At 73.0% G+C, this 19,498-nt stretch overlaps 2 protein-coding genes across 2 annotated transcripts; one reads left to right on the top strand and one right to left on the bottom strand.

The window, feature by feature from the left end:
* The first annotated feature begins 2,291 nt into the window (after positions 1–2,291).
* Positions 2,292–8,039, top strand: FAAP100 (FA core complex associated protein 100). The gene is made up of 10 exons (XM_084238109.1): positions 2,292–2,492; positions 2,783–2,901; positions 3,305–4,203; positions 4,719–4,860; positions 5,109–5,836; positions 5,911–6,047; positions 6,602–6,718; positions 6,907–6,993; positions 7,217–7,437; positions 7,669–8,039. The coding sequence occupies exons 1-9, from the start codon at positions 2,328–2,330 to the stop codon at positions 7,430–7,432; spliced, it is 2,610 nt and encodes an 869-aa protein (XP_084094235.1). The 5' UTR covers positions 2,292–2,327; the 3' UTR covers positions 7,433–7,437; positions 7,669–8,039.
* Positions 8,040–8,989: 950 nt separating this feature from the next.
* Positions 8,990–12,818, bottom strand: FSCN2 (fascin actin-bundling protein 2, retinal; the record flags this gene model as incomplete). Its single annotated transcript, XM_084238108.1, has 5 exons — positions 11,895–12,818; positions 9,928–10,084; positions 9,633–9,754; positions 9,304–9,471; positions 8,990–9,192 (listed from the first exon to the last, which is right to left on the bottom strand). The coding sequence occupies exons 1-5, from the start codon at positions 12,718–12,720 to the stop codon at positions 8,990–8,992; spliced, it is 1,476 nt and encodes a 491-aa protein (XP_084094234.1). The 5' UTR covers positions 12,721–12,818.
* Between the last annotated feature and the right edge of the window lie 6,680 nt (positions 12,819–19,498).

The raw sequence follows: 19,498 nt of genomic DNA, 5'->3' as shown, positions 1-19,498 counted from the left end.
GGCCCACGCACTCCCCAACGCCAGGGGGGCTGAAGTCTGCGTTGGTGGGTGGTGACAGTTACCGGCGACTCCTACCCAGAAGACTTTTATTTATTTTTTTAAGATAAAAAGTGCAAAGGGGAGCAAGAGACTAGCTTTCCCTCCTCCCCCTCGGTGAGTCCCTGCGGGTGCGGATGGCGGGCGCGGCCAGGGCCAGTCGGGTCTCCTCGGAAGTAAACCTCAGTGCCTGAGACTCCTGCCAAGCGGCAGGGCCGGCGGCTGCGCCCTGGCAGCTCGAGCGCACGCATGCCGGCCCCACCGGCCCTTTGGATGCCTGGCCCCGGCAGGGAGCTCGGGTCTCCCCTGCCCCACACACCGTTCCTCCTGGGGCCAACCTCTGGTCAGCGCGTGGCCCTCGAGACAGGCCAGTGGGGGGGCCCTGGCCGCGTGGACCTGGGGCTCTGGGACTGTCGTGTGCTGGCGGGGGAGGCCTGGGCCATCCCGGGACAAAGGCCGTGGTGGGACCTGGCGCACATGCTCCAGGCCTCGCGCCGCCTCTGGCAGCGTGCTAGGCTGACCCGTGGCCACGCCGAAGCCTCTTTGCCTTAACGAGAGCCATCTCTGAGCTGCACTCGCCCACTGAGGAGACCAGCAGACCGTGCGGGGACTTCGTCTGCCCGGGGCGGGCTGCCTGGAACACCCTCCTCACCCTAGCCACTGTGGACAGGAGCTGGCGGCCCTCGGGCCCACGAGGACAGGCACAGGCGGGTCTGCTCCTGGGGACAGAGGCACGCTGGGCTGGGCAGCACGGTCTGTTCTGAAACTGGACTCTGGCTGCATCTGCCCCTCCAGGCCGCTGCCAAGGACTCGGGCCCTGCTGACAGCGTCCGGAGGGCCTGTCCCTCCACCTGCGCTTGCCCCATATCTGCCAGCCCCACGCAGACCCTGCCCACCCTCTGCCACGCGCGCGTCTTTATCCACCAAGCCTGTTCCCTTTTCTCTTCAGTCAGCGTGTTCTTGCTTTGGACTCGGCCTTCACATAACCCATGTTTTCCTTTGTCTTCTAGCTCAAGAACAAGCTTTGTGATTTCTCGCTTCTGGTTTTGAGTCACTCTTTGTTCAGTAATGTACTTTACTTCATCGTCCAAAGAGTCAGAGCTCAGTGGAAGGCTGGGGAAGTTGCCCAGCCGGCCTGGGTGAGCGGCCGCCTGCTGCAGCTCCATGGCCCGGCGGGGTGCCTGCCACCCCCGCCCAGCGTGCTCCTGGTGCTCCTGCGCCGCGCTGCGTGGGGCCCAGGGTGCAGGTTGTGCTGGCAATACTGGGGCCTGGACTCCGGCCTGCAGTGGGGTTAGTAAAAGCACCTGAGGTGGCTGCCAGGCCTCTGCACTGTGGTTCCTGCCCGTCTGCAGCGCCCACGTCTACTCTCCCTCTACCACCCGGCCTGCTAAAGGGGGTGGCCAGCCATGAGGCCAGGAGGGGTGGTCCTGTGACTGCCAGGACGCCCACGCCCTGGTTTCCCATGCACCTCCTGGCCCCTCTCTGTCCTGGCCAGGCACCTGCCTGCCATCCCCCCATCATGTGCGTGCTCAAGGGCCGCCTGGGGTCACGGGTCCTGCTCTGGGGGCCGAGCTTGCGGCTTGCAGGACACGGCCGCCTGTCTCTCGGGGCTCTGGAGGCCCGCCCGCCCGAAGTCCAGCACATGTGCGCCTGCCGCCTTCCTGGCACAGTGGACTCTGGGTTAGGCAGAGAGCCCCCCCCAAGGCCTGGGGTCCCCGTGGCCCTCATCTGTGGTATTGGCCTTAGGAAGATGCCCGCTGCCCTGGAGGCCAGGGCAACAGCACAGCCCGCCCAGAGGCTCCTCGCTGGGAGTGCACCTCATCCCTGCCTGTGCCCCCATGACGCGGCCGAGAAGCCCTCAGATCCCAAAGTGGGGCTCACCTGGGCTCGGGGCCAGAAAGCCTACGCCCCCCCAGGGCCTCGTGGAGCAGGACGGCCTGATGGACGGCGCCTGCCCGCGCCCCGCGCTCGGCTCATGTTCCCGAGAGCCAGCCCTGGCTCGCCCCAGGCGGGCAGTGGCCGGGGCGGCGCTGCGGCCCAGGGGTCCTGCGCCCTCTGGCTGCGCGGAAGACGCGCGGGGCCGGCTGCGGCCCGCGGCGGAGGCTCCGGTTTCCCGCCTTCTGCCTTAAGCTCGTCAGCCCTTCGCGCAGCCCCCGCCTCCCCCGCCCGGGCCCCGCCCCCGCCCGGGCCCCGCCCGGGCCCCGCCCCCGCCCGGGCCCCGCCCCCGCCCGGACGCTTTACGACGGAGGCGCGCGGCGGCCACGGGGCCGTAAAGCGCCGCGGGCCGCGCCATGGCCCGCCTCGCGCCGCGGGTCGAGTACCTGGCGGGCTTCCGCTGCCCGCTCGGGGGCCTGGCGGCGGGCCGGCCCCGGCTGCTGTGCCGCGGCGCGGACATCCTCCTGTCCCCCGGGGGCGAGCTGCTCCACGTCTACGACCGCGAGGCCGGGCTGCTGACGGTGGGCGCCGCGCGCGCGGGCGGGCGGGGCCTCGGGGCGGGCGGGGCCTCGGGGCGGGGCGGGGCCTCGGGGAGGGGCGGGGTCTCGGGGAGGGGCGGGGCCTCGGGGCGGGCGGGGCCTCGGGGCGGGCGGGGCCGCGGGGCGGGCGGGGCCGCGGGGCGGGCGGGGCCGCGGGGCGGGCGGGGCCGCGGGGGAGGGGCGGGGCCGCGGGGGAGGGGCGGGGCCGCGGGTGGGCGGGGCCGCGCGGGGCGTGGTTGAGGAGCTGAGGCTACCCGGCCCCGCCCCCCCAGGCTGCGTACAGGTTTCCCGCCCAGGTGTGGCACCTGCAGCTGCTGGCCGGTCACAGGGCACTCTTGGTCCTGTGTGCCCAGAGGGGCATTTACTGCCTGTCGCTGGAGCAGGCGGGCAGGTGAGCAGTGGGGTGCCCGCTGGACCCCCCCAGCACTCAGGCAGCACATTCAGCCCAGAGCAGGGTCCTGCTTTTTTATCTTTGGGGGGCCCTCTTCCTCCTGGTGTGACTCCTTGGGGGGTGGTTCTAGACAGCATGAGGGCGAAAGCACCTGCACCCGGGTGGGGTTAGCGGAGACACGGGCCACGCTGGCCTAGGCCTGGAAGGCGGTGGGTGCACCTCACAGGTTGGGCCTAGGGGGGGGCGCAGGCCTGGCAGGCCATCGTCATGGAATTTCCCACCTGAACCCCATTTCTGTACACCTTGGCCCCCTGCTGTGTGCACGGGTGGGAGGGGCAGAGCCCCCCGAGGGCCGCCAGCCCCGGGCCCCGTGGAGACCAGCAGACGGCTCTGTGTCCCAAAGGACCGTGCACCGGGACGGCAGGGACAGCGAGAGCCCGGCCCCTGTGATCGCTGTGGAGCCCGACGCCTGTGTCCTCGCGGACGCCACGCTGTGCGCCTTCGCCGTGCTGGACCACACGCTGGCCGTCCTGGGGCAGGGCCCCGCCCGGTGGAGGCTGCAGCTGTTCCACTGCCCCTGCCCCCGGGGGGCCCCCAGCCTAGGAGGCCAGATTGGGGAAGTGGAGCTGCCTCCTTGGGCCCCTCCGGCCGGGAGCCCGGGACAGCCCCCCACCCCCGGCTTCCTCCCGGTGCTGTGCTGCGTGTCACCGCCAGGGCAGAGCAGTGGGGGCTTCACGCTGGAAGAGCCCCTCTTCGGGTTGCTCTTTGGAGCCGATGCCTCCATCCTGCAGTCTCCCGTGATTCTCTGCGGTCTCCCTGATGGCCAGCTGTGTTATGTGGTCCTGAAGGCCTTGGTCACCTCCAGGTTGACCCCTGGTGACCCCAAGGCCCTCGTCAAGATCCTCCACCACCTGGAGGAGCCTGTGGTCTTCGTGGGGGCCCTGAGGACAGAGCCACAGGCTGAGGACACGGGGGACATGCACTCTGACTGCCTAGTGGCCCTTGGTCACCACGGCCGGATGCTGGCCGTCAAGGCCAGCAGGGACGCGGGCGGGGGACCGGTGCCGGAGCTGCGGGACTATTGCCTCCCGGGGCCAGTGCTTTGCGCCGCCAGCGGGGGCAGCTGCCTGTACCAGAGCACCCCGTCGGGCCTCCATGTGCTGGACCTGGCTCAGGGCGGCAGCCCCCAGGAGCCCACCCTGCCCACCCCAGGCCGGGGAGTCCTGCCCCCCGTGCTGTGTCCGGCCAGCTTGAGCGTCTGCAGCCTCGTGAGCCTCTGCGTGCCGCCTGGGACTCGCGAAGGTACGAGCCGCGCTGCTGCTTAAACACGAAACGCAAAGCCTCCGCGTTCTGCTTCCCCGCGACCTGGTGTCCCCGGCCACAGAGCTCCCCCAGCTGCAGGCTCCGCCCCTCGCCCTCAGGCCGGGGGTGACCTGGGCCGGGGGCATCTGAGCAGGTCCTTCGAGGGCCAGAGGCAGCGGCTCCGTGCCCCTGGGGGTCTGCCCGGTGGCGGGGGTGGGGCGGCCGGCCTGAGCAGGCTGGCTCTGGGAAGGGCCTGGAGGCCGCGGGGACGAAGCGGAGGAGGCCTGGCCAGGTGGAGCCGCCCGGGCTGGCCAGGCCTGTCGGGGCCTCTCTCGGCCCTTTCAGTCCCCGCACATCACTGGGCCTCCGGGCGCCGTTGCCGCGGGTGCTTCTTAGGGGAGGCCACGACTGGACGTGTGTGGGCAGTGGCCCCCTGGGGTGCTGGGCCTGCAGGGTGACCCGTCCTGGAGCCCGGAGCACGCAGCCCCAGCAGCTCACCCCCTATCCGACCGCAGACGGCACGGAGCTCCTGGCCATGTCGGCCAAGGGCCGCCTGCTCACCTGCCACCTGGCCCCGAGCCCCTCAGGAGCAGCCGCGGCCAGCACTGACCGGAAGATCGCTGGCCTGCTCGCCAGGGTGGCCGCCACGTCTGAGAGGTGAGCAGCTCCGGGGCCGCCGCCTTCTGCCCGGGGCGCCCCTTCTCCCTGCTGCCGGCCAGGGCCCACCGAGAGCCTCCGGGCGTGTGGCCGGGGCCAGCCCCTGCAGGCAGCGCCTCGGCCCGGGGTCAGAAGGCCCACGTTCGCAGGCGGCCCTCCCTGGGTGCCCGCCCCGCCGCTGGTGGAGGGCGAGGCTGTGGTCCCGCGGCCTGACGCTCCGGTCTCCAGCCCCCTCGCGCTCCCTGCAGGGCGTCTTCTCTGCGGAAGGCCCTGGACCAGCGGAGCCAGGCCTTGGCGCGCCTCAACGAAGCCATGAGCGTGAGCTGCGCCCTGCTGTCCACCCGCGCCGGCCCCCCGCCCATCTCCTGCAGCACCACCACTGCCTGGCATCGCCTGCACCCGCGCGACGTGCTGGTGGCCACCTGCCAGCTGGAGAACCGCAGCAGCCTCAGCCTGGGCCCCGGCTGGGCCCTGTGTGTGCGGCTGCTGCCCCCCATCCCCTCAACCGGCCCCACCCTCACCTGCACCGTCCCCCTGGGCCGGTTCGGGCCTGGCGGGCAGCGGGAGGTGACGCTGCCCCTGGGCCCTGGCGAGGATGGTGCGCTGGACCTGCCGGTGACCGTGGCCTGCACGCTTTTCTACAGCCTGAGGGAGGCCATGGGCGGGCCCCCTGGACCCCAGGACCCCCCCGGCTGCCCGCCTGAGCAGGACGGCGTCTGCCTGCCCCTGAGCGAGCACACGGTGGACCTGCTGCAGGGCCTGCGCTTCCCCGGCCTGGCCGAGCCCCCCGCGCCAGTCCCCAGTCTGCTTGGCCCTGCTGGCGACCCCGTGGATGCCTTCCTGGGCACGTGCCGCGGGCCGGGCCTGGAGCCAGCAGGACCCGCCCCCCTGCGGGCCACGTTCCTGCTCCCACCAGCGGCCAGCATCAGGGTGTCGGCCGAGCTGCTCGGGGGCGCCTTGGGGGACATCGGCGCAGGTCAGTGACTCTCTCTTCACTCCGGCCTTGAGCTGCCCCCACCCCGGCCCCGGCTCACCCTGGCCTCACTCCAGGGGCGCCCCTGTGCTGTGCTGCCCTGCAGTGGCTGCTGGCCGGGAATGCTGCCGCCGACGTCGTGCGGGCCCAGGCGCTGTCCTCTGTCCAGGGCGTTGGCCCCGACGGCACTGACGTCCACCTCGCCGTCCGTGAGGCAAGTGGAGACTGGGCTTCCAGCCTGGGCATGTTGGCCCTGACTGCAGGCAGGGCTGAGGCCTCGGGGCCCCAGGGCCACCCTCGCGCAGCCCCCAGTGGCTTAGTCATGCTCTGCGCCCACAAGTCCCTGTGTCTCGGGTGCCCACCCCCAGCGCCTCGTCTCCCCCCCCCTTTCTGTGACTCTCCTGTTCCTGCCTCGGGGACCAGGGCACGGCCAGCGGGCATGACTGGGCACAAGCCAGGGCTGGTTCCAGGCCACACGAGCCTTGGTGAGCAGCCGCTACCCCCAGAGACCCCTTTCAGGCCAGGCCGAGGCCAGGTTGGCACCTAGGTGGGGCACCCCTGGGCCCCGGGTCTGGGGCCTGGTGGTGGCTCCACAGGGGAGGCGGGACAGGAGCTCCAGGGCCTGTGGGTACCCTGGCGTGATCGCCCCCGGGCCCTGTGTGCCCTCCGGGGCCGTCCTTGGCTTGCTGACCCAGGCACCCAGCCGACTCGCAGCCTTGGCCTGGCCGGCTGGCGGTGCCAAACAGCAAGCCTCCCGGTGTGTTGCAGGAGACGCTGTCGGGCCTGAACCCGGCGGGCCCCATCCGGGCCGTGGACATCCAGGTGCAGAGCCCCACCCTGGGGCACGTGTGCGGGGCCCACCACGCCATCCTCCGGCGGGTGCAGGTGCGGCCGTCGCCGGGTGCCCCGTGAGCCCCCGCCCCCAGGTGGGCCAGGGCCTGGGAACAAGGGTGGGGGAGCCAGCAGCGGGCGGCTGGGGGTGCTCCCGCTGGGGGTCCTGGGAGGGCCCAGAGCAGGGTGGGGGGAGTCGGACGGCAGCCCCAGGCCCCCAGCCCCCTCCTATGTGTGCCCAGGCCCTGGTGGCGGAGCAGGCCGCCCGGGGCGCCTGCCCGCCAGATCTCGACCTGCAGCGCCTACACCAGTTGCAGGCCGACCGCGAGGTGAGGCCCCTGGGGTCCTGCCACCCCTACCTCCCAGCAGGTTCCCGGGGGTCCCCCATCCAGGGCATGGTCCCCTTTCACGGGGGCAGTGGGCAGCATCCTTTCTGTCTCCTGCCCCCTCCGCTTGCCTGCCTCTGCCCTGAGGGCTGTGGGGTGCGGCTGGGCGGCCCTTTCCTTAGCATCCCCGCAAGTATCTCTGAAGCCACCCCCGTGTCCCGAGTAGGATTCCGTGGGGGGGGCCCCGGGGAGGGGGTGGCGACGTGCCGGCCAAAGTGGGGCCCTGAGCCGCTGCTGCCTGCAGAGGCTGCTGCGGGAGGTGCGGACGCTGCGTGACCGGCTGTGCGCCGAGGACGGGGCCGCGGACGGGGCAGGCACGGTGGCCCAGCGGCTCCTGCGGGTCTACCAGCAGCTGCGCAGCCCGGGCCTCCCCCTGCTGTGAGCCAGGTGGGTCCCACCAGACCGGCTCCCAGGCCCATCACCCAGACAGATCCCCAGACACAAAGGCTGCTTCCCGGCCCTAGATCTGGGCGCACAGTGGACCTGGTCCTTGCTGCCCAGGCTCAGGGTGAGCTGGGCTGCTGTGCGGCAGACCCCCGGCAGCTGTCGCCCAGCCACTGTGGCCTTGTGGGGTCGGCCGGCTCCCTTCCCCAGTCCCAGCCCTGTCCCTCCCTCCAGCAGCTGCCAGGGCCTCTGCGCTGGACCTGGACCTGCTGGGCCTTCCCGCCGGAGCCAAGCTTGTCAGCGACATCCTGCCACCCGGAAGCCCGGCCCCGGATTCAGGTCCGGACCCTGGGGCGGAAGTGCCATGGCCGAGTGGCCCACGGAGGCCGGGGAGAAGCAGGGCCTCTGGGCCAGGACTCGGATGGGCTGGCCTCTGCTGGTCACTATTTCTGCCCAGAGCCGCCCCCACGGGACCTGTCAGCAGCTCGGTCCACCCCGCCCTGCCTCCTGGGGGTGCCTTGGGCTGCTCCTCTGCACGGTGACCGAGGCGGCGAGCAAGCCCTGGCTATGCCCCAGCTGCGCTCGCGGCCCACCGGGACTGGACTGTCCCCCAGCTGTCCACCTGAGGGCGTGGGCCTCACCCCCCCACCTGTGACAAGTGACCCTTCCTGCTGACCGCGTCACCTGAGCTGTTCTTTGCGCTGCGCCTCTCTGGTTGGGGGGGGGTTCCGACCTGGGCGCCGGGTGCACCGAGCCCAGCGCTGGGGAGGAGCCTCCCTGGAGCTGCCTGTCCCTCCAGAGGCGAGGGCGGGTCTGGCTGCAGGTGCTCAAGGCGCCCCCACTGCAGGCTGCTGGGGGGGTGGAGCAGGCCCCAGGCGAGGAGCCCTCACGGGTGGTTCGGCCGCTGGGTCTCCCCCACGCCCGCCACCAGTTCGGGCCACAGGGGCCGCCTGCGGGGCTCGCGGACAGGGCAGCCGCCGTCCCTGTGCCGCGGCAGCCGCGAGCGGGGCCCCGGGGCCCCAGGCAGCTCTGGCCCGGCGTGCTGGCCCGAGCGGCGCGGGCGGGGACCCCCCCTCTGCGGGGCTGCCCGGGGCGGGGCGGGGCGGGGCGGGGCGGCCGCCGTGGTCTGGGAGAAAGAACCACACGCACACTCCGAGCCCGCGAAGCTGAGCGCAGCCGTGATGAGCGAGGGGGGCGCGGGGACAAGCCACGGGGGGGACGGCCATCCGCCCAGCACCCCTCTTTGCACTGTGGCCCCCACCACTCGCCCCAGGCCGCACCCCAACGCCCGTGCCCGGCCTCTGCCCCGCGGGCCTCTCCTGGGGACGGGGCGGGGCGGGGCGCAGGGGCGCGGCGGCTGGTGCGGGCGGCGGGTCCCAGGGTGGGGCGTCCGCGGGGGGCCGGTGGACCCCACAGGCGCGTGGGGGCAGCGGGGGGCGTCGCCTCCCAGCCGGCGCCTCGGGTTTGCGGAGAGCGCCGCGCCGGCCGGAGGCCCCCGGCAGACACGGGGCGGGGGGGCTCGGGGGACTGGGGGGCCGGCTCGCCCGGCGGCGCCTCAGAACTCCCAGAGCGCGGCCCCGGCGGGCGCGGGGGCGTCGGCGCGCAGCAGCCCCGAGGCGTCGCCGCGCAGGTAGCGGCCGCAGCGCGCGCGGATGGCCAGGCGGCCGCGCGCCCGGAGCTCCAGCACGAAGTCCTCGCCGCGCTCGCCGTCGCTGCGCACCGCGCCGTGGCCGCCCGTGCGCCAGAAGCCGCCGCCGCCTGCGGGAGGGCGCGCTCAGCCCCGGCCGGCCCCCCGCGCCCCGCGGCCCCCCGGCCCCCCGCGCCCCGCGGCCCCCCGGCCCCCCGCGCCCCGCGCCCCGCGCCCCGCACCGCGGATCTGGTAGGCGCCGTCGCTGAAGCTCAGGGCGAAGACGTCGTAGGCCGAGCGGTTGGCGTCCAGCTGCGCCGAGCCCCGGCGCTGGCGCACGAAGCCGTCCAGGCCGCGCAGCACGAGCCCCGGCCGGTTGACGAGCTTCAGGGTGAACTCCTCGTCCTCCCCTGGCGGGAGAGGGGGCTGGGCGCCCTGCCACCGCCTGGGGCCCGGCCCGCCTGCACCCGCATCTGGGGCCTCGCTGTCCTCGGGGCGGATGTGGGGGCGCCCGCCGGGGAGGGGCTGGCTCCTGACAGGGCAGGCCAGTCCTCGGGCGGGGAGTGCTCACCCACGAAGTCGCTGACCGCAGCCAGCTGCCCGTTCCTCTTCATGCACACGTAGCGGCCGTTGCTGGCCTTGAGGGCCACGCGCCGGCCCCGCCACTCCAGCTCAAACATGGTGCTGGCTGACCTGGGGGCAGGGCTGAGCACTCAGGGCCCGCCTTGCCCAGCTCCCTCGGGTCCGGGTCCACCCTCCAGGGGACACCCATCACCACGGAGGGCCGCCCCATGCCCAGCAGCCTGCCCGCTGGACTCGTGGCCTCCAGTGGAGGCGAGCCGCACGTGAGGGGGCGGGGAGCTTACACCTGCGTGGCTGTGGCCTGGATGCCCCCGTGGGTGACCAGCGCCCAGTAGGCCCCAGTGCTGGAGTAGAAGGCGCACCGCCCGGTGTCCGGGTCCATCTGCATCATGAAGGTCTCGCAATCCAGCTCCTCGTCTTGGTTGGCGGAGACGTTGACCCCTGTGGGAGGACACGGGAGCCCTCACGCCTCTCCCCAGCGGGGCGGCCCTGTGCCCGGGGGTCCGACCCAGGAGCCCGGGACCAGAGATGTGGGCGGCCCACTTGCCCCCAGGGCCCCCCCAGCCTCGAGGCGTGGGTCCCGCCTGCTGGCGCTTGCCCTGCTCTGGGCGCCTCCGTGGGGAGCACGGCAGGTTCCTACGGCCCCCACTTGTGTGTGGGCTCCACCCGGCTCCTGGGAGGGGCCTCCACGCCCCGGTGGGTGGGCAGTGGGCAGGCTCTGGGGCTCCCGGCCTCTTCCCACAAACCGAGTTTCTCCTTCCCTGGCCCCTCCACGTGGCCAGGGGGTCACGGCTCCCCGCGAGGCGGTGGGGACCAGAGCCCGGGGGGCCTGAAGGTCGAGGCCACACGGGCCACTCTGTCCGAAGCCCTTCCAGGCCGGCCCCCCGGCCACTGGCCACTGCCGGCAGGCGGGAAGCAGCCCTGCTGCTCGCACCACCTGCGCGCCCCCAGCCTGGGGTGCTGCCCGCCAGCCCTGCTCCGCCACAGCCCCACCCGGCACAGGCAGGCCCCCGGCGGGCGCGGCGCTGCAGAGGGCGGGGCTGGAGGGGCCTGCAGGAGCCAGGCCTGGAGCTCGGCGCCGGCCCTGCCTCCGCTGCCCGCCCGGCCCTTCTCGCTCCTCTGCCTCTGGGTCCCGAGCTCGAGGCGGGAGAGGGGCGGGGCCCCCGCCAGTGCAGGCCTCCTGGGGTTCTCGGGGGTGCGAGTGAGTAAGAGAGGGTGCTCGTGGGGACGTCGTCCTGCTCTCAGAGGACACAGAGGAGCCGGTGTCCCCCCGTGAGGCTGGAGGGGCCCAGCCACAGCGTGACCACGAGGTCAGGCCGTCCCGGGAGAGCCGCTCGGGAGGAAGGGGGCGCGGGACGTGACGGGGGTCCCAGTCCAGACGGCGCCCCGCCCTGCCCCGCCGCCCCTCCGCCTCCAGACCGGGTTTTCTCGAGCCAGCGCAGGTCCTCGGGGCCCCAGCCAGCTGCAGGCCAGTTTTCTGTTACCTGCCGCCACGGAGGACGGTGCCGCCTGCCAGTGGGCAGCACCAGGTCAGCGAGGGCTGGGGCGGCTGGCAGAGCCCGGCTGCTCTGAACGGTGGGCGCAGAAGAACAATCAGACTGTCACCCAGGGGGCGGGGATGACGCCCGCGGAGCCCCTCCCGGCCGCCGGGATCCGGGGTGCCCGCCGCCCCATCCATAGCGCCTTGCGGTCACCCGGTGGGGTCAGTTCAGTGACCCCGGGCTAAGCGGGGGGAGGCGGGAGGCCAAGGGGTGGGGCAGTGCCGGCTTCTACCAAGGGCAGCAGCGCGCGTCCTTCAGGCCAGTGGGGTCAGATGCAGAGTGGTCCGGGGGTGCGAACTGTCACTCAGCCCTGCTCGTCACCCCCAGCCCGTCACCACCTACCGCGCTCACTGCCAGGCCCGCCAGCACCATCTCTGCCACCCGAGGGAGCGTCCCCGGCCTCCGGCACACCCAGCTCGAGAGACCCGTTCCCTACTCCCGGGCCGCACGAGGGGGACAATGGTCGGTCAAGGAGGGGCCTGCCCTGCCCCACGCTCCCTCCCCAGAGTCCCGCAAGGCCCAGAAGGTGGGGTGCAGAGCGAGCCCCCTCCCCATGGCCACCCCCCCCCCAAGGCTGGGGCTGCCCTGGGCCCCTCCTGGCCCCGGCCGGGCTGGCTTCTCCCAGGCCCCACCCCTCCAGCAGCCCCAGGCAGCTGGGACGACCCCCGTGGGAACCTCCGGCCCGGCCCTCGCCCCAGGCCCGCCGTCACCTTGGCGCACGGACACGTAGCGGCGGTTGGCGGCCAGCAGCGCCACCTGCGGGGGGCTCTCCTCCAGCGCGAACAGCTCGTCCTTGCCCGGCCGTGTGTTGCGCCCGGCCCTGAGCGTGCCGGCGGGCCCCACGGGCGCCAGGTAGTGGCCGTCGCAGTCCTTGAGGGCCAGCTTGCCGGCCTTGAGCTCCAGGGTGTAGCAGGCGCGGGCCTCGGGCTCCCGCACCAGCCGGCCGTCCTGGCGCAGGAAGCGGCCGTCGCAGCAGCGCAGGCAGTAGCGCCGGTCCCGGAAGGCGAGGGTGACCAGCGCGCCCACGCCCCAGGGCGCATCGCTGTCCGCCACCATCTCGTCGCCCTGGGGGCACAGGTGCGCGTAGCGCCGCCGGCTCTCGCTCCGCAGGTGCGCCTGCGGGTGGGTGGCCAGGTGCACGGTCCACAGCTCGGCCGCGGAGATGGCCGTGGCGAAGCAGGACAGCCGGTCCTCCGCGCCGCCGAAGAAGCGCCCGTGGGGCTCCGACCGCAGCGCCCAGCGCCCGTCTGGCTGCGGCAGGACCAGGAAGCGGCAGTCCCGGCCCGGCCGCTCCGCCTCGCAGGCCACGCGCCCGTCCTCCCCGGCGGACAGGTAGCGCCCCAGGTGGCTGCTGCGGAGCAGCACGGCCGGGCCCTGCCCCGGGCCGGGCTCCAGCACCCACGTCTGCTTCCTCTTGAGGCCTGGCGCCGAGGCGTTGACCTTGAAGCCGAAGCTCTCGGCTGTCAGGTAGCGGTCGGCGGCGTTGAGGAGGCCGAACTGGATCTTCAGCGCCCGGTGCAGGCCGTTGCTGGGCATCTTCCGGCCGGCGGGTCCCCGCAAGGGCTGGGGTGGCGCGCGCCCTCACCGCGGGCCCCCCACCCCCGCCCGCCCGCGGCCTGGCTCTGCTCCGCTAGCCCTCGGCCCCCAGGCCTGCCGTGGGGTGGACCCGCCGGCCGCTCAGGCGCTGCCTCTGACCGTGGCGTGGGCCGGGGCGGCTCTTAGCGGCTGGCCGGCAGCGGAGCGAGCTCTGGCGGCTCAGGAGCCACAGTCCCGGGTCCCCCTGGGATTTCGGCCGCTCGGGACGCCCCGACGATTGGAGCTGGGCCGTGGGCTGGCCAGGGCCGACCCCGCTGCGTCCTCGCCGGCGCTCCCAGGCCCCTCCTGGCCCCTGGCCTCTCGCCCCCTCCCGCTGCGGCCCCCGCCCGCGCCCCCGCACGACTGACCGGCCGCAGCCCGCTCGCCCTGCCCGGTGGAAAACTCGTGGTGCGGCCGCAACCCGATCGCAGCCTCCGCCCTCAGCGGCCGCCAGACCCTCAGCCAGATCCAGTTACGCGTCTCTGGTTCCCACTGCCCGGCCTGGCGAGGCCCCCGCGCAAGTGGGCAGGCGGGCAGGCGGCTCACGCGGCGGCCACTGACGAGGGAGCCGCGGCGCCTGCAGAGCAGGAGGGTGACCGGCGGAGCGGCTGGCCCCGGCAGGAGGGCGGCCTGCTGAGCCCTGGACGCGCCGAGGTGAGCGGGGAGCGGCCCCCTGCGTGGCTGGGGCGGCCTGCCCGTCCCCGCGGCCGGGGGCAAATGGGGAAATGGGGAGCCCGCTCGGCGGAGGACGAGGCAGCAGGCCAGGGGGAAGCCGCCACCCCCCCATCCCCTTGCGCCCCGGCCCAGCCACCGGGAGCTGCCCACTGGACCATCTTCCCAAGACTGCCGTGGGTGCCCAGGGCTGGCAGCCATCCTGCCTGTCCGTGCCCTGCACCTGCCGCGGGGGCTGGGAGCCAAGTCATGAAAGCAGAGCCGTCCGTGTGGGCCCCGCCAGCAGGCGCCTCCTCCTCAGCCCGTGCGTGACCTCACGCCTCCTGGGCACTGGGGCCAGGGCGCTCCAGAGTCCGGGCACCCTGTGGTCCTGACGCCTCGGCAGCACCCCCTCCCGCCCAGGGCAGGCAGACCTGAGCCTGATACGTGGGCATCTGCTGGGAGCCAGCTGCTAACTGGACACGGGTGCATTGGGCAGCTAGGTGGCCGGCCACATGGCCCCTGGTCCCGATTCTCAGAGATGGAAACAGAGGTCCGAGGAGGCCAAGGGGTCAGGCCTGCCCTGTCAGCCGCCCCTCTGCTGGCTGTCGTGGACCTGGGGCAGGCGGGCAGGGGCAAGGCGTCTTCGGCCTCCAGGCCCGGGACGTGCCGACGCCAGGAGAGCAGCCCCCCACCACCGAGGGGGCCAGCGCAGGTTGGGGGAGCGGCGCGCAGATCCCCGGAGCACGCGCATTTACAGGGAGCCGGCCGCGTGCGCGTCGGGCTGTGGGCTGGGCCAGGGACCGTGCGTCCACAAAACACGCCAGGCCCTGGAAACAGCCTCAGTGCTGAGGCGCATCCCCACCCCCAGTGCACGCTGGTGCCCACGTTGGCACTTATGTCCAGGGCCCGGGCACAGCTGGGCGGCCCTCAGGTCAGGTTGGTGCCCTCTGCGCCCCACCCAGCCAGCAGCGTGACGGCCTCCCGGACAGAGCCGGGCTGGGGGACTCTGAGAGGTGCCAGCCCCATTGGGGGGAGGCAGTGCCCCTGTTGTCCCCCCAAGTGCCAGATGCTAGGGCATGGCCTCATTCTGGGCCTCCATGCTTCTGGCACACAGTAGGTGCTTAATAACTTCCCATGAAGCTTGTGGGCGCTGGTTTGCGCGCCATGAGCCAAGTCTCCGCAGCTGGAGCTGACGGCGTGTGAGCATGTGCACGTGAGTGTGTGTGCAGTCCAGCCTGGACAAGTGTGCCCACCCATTGCACACCTGTGCGAGGTGGTCACGTGGCGGGGGCTGTGCCGAGCCAACCTCCCCAGGGAATGCTGAGTTCTGCCTGCTGCCCCCGCTGCCCGGCAGGGTGACCGCTATGCACTCCGGCCAAGGTGGTGGCCAGTCCCGGCTGTGTGCTGGGCACCTGGACCCAACACAGGCCCAGCCTGCTGCCCAGCTGCCGTCTCGACGGCTGGACTGGGCAGGGCGCCCGCGAGGGGCCATGGGGCAGCAGCTGTGGCCCTGCTCCGGGGAGTGACAGCGGGCACGGGCACGCCAGGGGGCCCTCTGACGGCAGCTGAGCCTGGAAGGTGGTGCCTCAGCTTGCCCCCCGCCCCTCGATGAGGGGCCACCTGGGGGGTGGCTCTGCAGATGGGGCTCTGAAGCCCCCCGGCCCCTGGCATCTGGCCGGAGCACTCTGGAAACTGCTCCTTCCCAGGGGCGGGGGGCACAGGCCTCCCCCCTCCCGGTGGGCCCTCTGAGGGAAGGACCCCTACCCATGCCTGTCTAGGCCGCCGCCCCCCAGCCCAGCCTGGACTCCTGCCAGCACACTGCCTGCTGCTGTGGGGACCAGCTGGGTGGCTGAGGGCGGCTGGGGGTGGCCTGGGAACAACCCAGGCTGAGGCCCCACCTCTGAGCCCCGCCCAGGTCAGGTCCCCCCCCCGCACAGGCCCTGCAGCCCCCTCCCCTGCAGGGCGGCCGGTCTCTGGGACCAGGAGCCCCTTGGCCCGGCCCCGCTGGCCGCTCCTCGGTGGGCACCCTGGCCCCAAGCTCCCAACCCCCGGAGGCCAGGGCTGCCCTTGCTGGACGCGGCCCAAAGTCCTGATTTCTGCTCCGTGTCCACCGGCTGCTCGCGGGCTGCTTGGCAGGAGCCAGGGCCACCCCCGGCATGTTCTGGACTTGGCCCGAGGCCCGGGCACCCCTTGAATTTTTCATGGCACAGCCCTGTGCTCCTCTCGGCTCCACTTACTGTGGCCAGCGGGCGGCGGGCACTGGCCACTGAGCCCACTCTGGCCTGGGGGTTTGCTGGAGGCCTGCAGGGGCTGGGGTGACTGGCCGCCCGGCCGGGCAGGGGGAGGGCAGCGCGGGGATGAACAGTGTGGGCAGGGGAGGAGGGGCAAAGGGAAGGAATATCTAGGAGTAAACAATAGCCAAGAAGAAGCCTCAGCGTGAGGACAGAAACGCAAGGGACGACAGCAGTGACGCGGCCGCCAGCCGCCCAGGGCCTGAAGCCACCCGCCAGGAGGGCTCCAGGGCGCCGGGGGGAGTCCCGGGGCGGGGGGGGCTGAGCGCGTTCCCAAGAATGCCATCCCAGACCAGTGAGCTCCGGGTCCCAGGCGGCCGCGGTACAGGCCAGGGGGCTCCCCCGCCAAGCAGGGGCCATCTGCGCATCCCGCGGGGTCGGCCCCTGCCCCTGCCCCGCTGGCCCCCCTTCCAAAGGGGAGGACAGAGTTGGGGAGACTGGACTGAGGGGTTCGCCGGAGCGCTCAGGCCCCCTGGAGGTGCTGGTGGGTGGGGGCTGTTCCCGGGGGGTCCCCACACCTGCCCGGCCCCGCCCCGTGCTTGCTGTCCTGGTGGCCCGCGGCCCTCAGGCTGGCCCCGCAGCCCCGCCCCAAGCGCGCGGGCCCGGGAAGTGGGAGGGACTTGCTGCCACCGGCCATGGGGGTGGCCGAGGCCCACCCACCGGTGCCAGCACCATCCTCCCTGTCGCGTGGCCCTGACCCCTTGGCCTCCTCGGACCTCTCCTCCCATCTCTGAGAATCGGGACCAGGGGCCATGCGGCCGGCCACCTCGCTGCCCCACGCGCCCGCGTCCACTCAGCAGCTGGCACCCAGCAGATGCCCACGCATCAGGCTCAGGTCTGCCTGCCGTGGAGGCCTGCAGGGAGGCCTCAGGAGCTGCCCTCTGCCTCCAGACGGGAGGTGCCCTGGGCCCTGGACGCAGGCGGGGCCCGAGGCTGGCCTGCTCCCGCCCCCACGCCGCCTCTGCCTGCGTCGGCGCTGCTGAGGTCACCGGCCGCTCCCAAGCCGCTCCCAAGCCCCGGTGGCTGACTCTGTGGCCAGCAGCAGCCGGCAGTGGCCGCGGGGCCTTGTCCCCGCTGGGGAGCGCGCGCCCCTCGGGGCGGAGGGGTGGCAGGAGCGGGGCCTGGCTGCGGCCGCAGGGCCCCCCCCCGGTGGCCCGCCCGGGAAGCTGCCCGTGGCCACTACTCCCTGGCCCCCCAGCATGAGTGCTGAGTGGGCCCCACCCCGGAGATTGCCAGAGCCGCCCCAGGCATGGGCGGGGGTGCCGGCTGCCGGACTCCCGGGCTCTGACCCTGACGTCTCGGGCCCATCTTCTAGAGACACTGAGGCACAGAGATGGCCCAGACCCAGGTTCCGGGAGCCGTCACGCGGGAGACACCCTCGACGAATGCCGGGCTAGGGCTGGGGGGGGCAGCGGGCCCGGCGACCCTGCACCTGAGCCCCAGACTGCACACAGCGGCGTCTGCACCCTGGGTCAGCTCGGCTGCGGCACTGAGGCCTGTGCCCGGCAGAGGCGGGTCCTTGTGGCCTGGCACCGGGCGCTTCTGGCCACATTGATGGCTCTGCAGGGATGGGGCTAGTGCAGGAGGGGGCTTGGCCTCGGGGTGTGTCCCCAGGCAGCTGGCCAGTCAGTGCCTGCTGTCTGTGCTGGCATAACCAGGGCCCTGCTGGGTACCAGAGCAGGGACAGAAGCCCATGGCCTTGACCTTGTCCTTTGACTTGAATCTCAGAGTCAGCCAGGCCACATCCGTAGGAACCTTCTCTGGACGGCAGTCCTGGGGACCACTGTCCATAGACAGAGCTGCCCAGCCCCTCAAGGTACTGGACGTTAGGTCTGGGAATGACCATCTGGGTCACATCTGTCCACAAGGCTGCAGAGCAGCAGCAGGGCAGCTTCAGTTTTCTTTAGGTTCTTTTTTTTTTTAAGATTTATTTATTTATTTATACAAGCACTGGGCACAGTCAGAAGCGCGGGAGGGTGAGAGGATTCACCAGAGCCAGAGCGGGGAGCAGAGCAGGCAGAAGGACCGAAGGACACTGCTGAGGGGAGCAGCGGGGAGACAGGAGGGGTCTGCGCGCCATGTGGGAGGCTCCCTGACCGGGGATCGAAGTCGTGCTGCAGTGGGTGTGGACAGCTCCATCGGTTGTGTCTTAACCCCTTGTGCCACCAGGGATGCCCCAAGATTTATTTCTTTATGCACACAAGAGCTGGGGCGCAGGCCAGAGGTGTGGGGGGTGAGAGGACTCCCCAGGGACAGAGCGGGGAGCAGAACAGGTGGATCCACTGAAACCTACTGCTGAGGGGAACAGTGGGGAGACAGGAGGGGTCTGCTGTGCCCTGGGGTGAGGTCACTCCCTGGCTGCAGAGGCTGGCGATAGCTCCAGCGCGCTGTGTCTGACTCCTGCGGCCGGGGGGCCCAGTCCTTAGGTTCTTTTTTTTTTTTTTTGTGGGACCCTCACTGGGGAATGAACCGGCGCTGCAGAGGCTGCGGGCAGCCGCAGCCCAGCGCTCAACCGCTGCGCCACCAGGGGAGGTGCAGGTCTTACGTTCTTTTAAGGAAACACAGTTTTAGGGGTACAGGGAGGCGGCATCCGGGGCTGGGCCGCCCGGGCTGGGCCAGCCTCACGCCTGCCAGCTTCGTGCTCAGCGTCCACGAGGAGCCGCCCGCGGCGCTGCTTTGTTCCAGGGTCATCCCCGCAGCCGGCGTTGCGTTTGGAGGGAGGGGATGGCAGAGGCCAAGGCCAGGGCGGGGCCTCCTCACCGAGTGCCGACTGCCCACTGGACAGTCCCCTGGCCGGGCGGCAGGCCGGGGCCGTGGACCTGCTGTGGAGCCGACCCAGCTCCCGGGGAGCAGAGGGCGGGGCGGGGCAGGGTGGGTGTGGGACACCGGGGGAGTCCAGGGGCGGGGGAGTCCCGGGCGGGGGTGTCCAGGGAGGGGGGGGGGTGCGGGGGAGTCCAGGGCGGGGGGGGGGGCGGGGGGGAGTCCACGGCAGGGGGAGTCCAGGGACGGGGGTGGGGTGGGGGGGGGAGTCCAGGGCCGGGGGAGTCCAGGGCCGGGGGAGTCCAGGGCCGGGGTGGGGGGGGAGTCCAGGGCAGGGGGAGTCTAGGGCCGGGGGGGGGGGGAGTCCAGGGCCGGGGGAGTCCAGGGACGGGTGGGGGGGGAGCGGGTAGTCCAGGGCAGGGGGAGTCCAGGGCCGGGGGGGGGAGTCCAGGGCCGGGGGAGTCCAGGGCCGGGGGGGAGTCCAGGGCCGGGGGAGTCCAGGGACGGGGTGGGGGGGGGCGGGTAGTCCAGGGCAGGGGGAGTCCAGGGCCGGGGGGGAGTCCAGGGGCGGGGGAGTCCAGGGACGGGGTGGGGGGGGTAGTCCAGGGCCGGGGGAGTCCAGGGACGGGGTGGGGGGGGGAGCGGGTAGTCCAGGGCAGGGGGAGTCCAGGGCCGGGGGGGAGTCCAGGGCGGGGGGGGGGAGTCCAGGGCCGGGGGAGTCCAGGGGCCGGGGGAGTCCAGGGGCCGGGCCGGGGCCGGGAGGTGGGCGCCTGTTTTCCCCACCACAAAGGGGCTGGAGGTGAGGCGCGCCGCCCGGGTCACAGGACGAGGACAGACCTGGCCTCCGCGCGCCCCGCGCCGCCGCCCCTCCGCCCCCCGCTCCCGGGAGGCCAGGCGCCCCCAGCCAGGCTCCGCGCCCGCGCCCCACCCGGGCCCGCCCGGCTCCCGCCGCCCAGGTGCGCCGGGGACGTCGCCCGCTCCGGCCCCGCCCGGCCCCGCGCCGCCCCCGCCCCGGCCCGGCCCGGCGGCCAATC

This window comes from Talpa europaea, assembly GCF_964194135.1.
Source record: "Talpa europaea genome assembly, chromosome: 7".
NCBI classification, from domain to species: Eukaryota; Metazoa; Chordata; class Mammalia; order Eulipotyphla; family Talpidae; genus Talpa; species Talpa europaea.
Note: the sequence above shows the minus strand (reverse complement) of the source record. Positions and strands in the feature narration are given on the sequence as shown.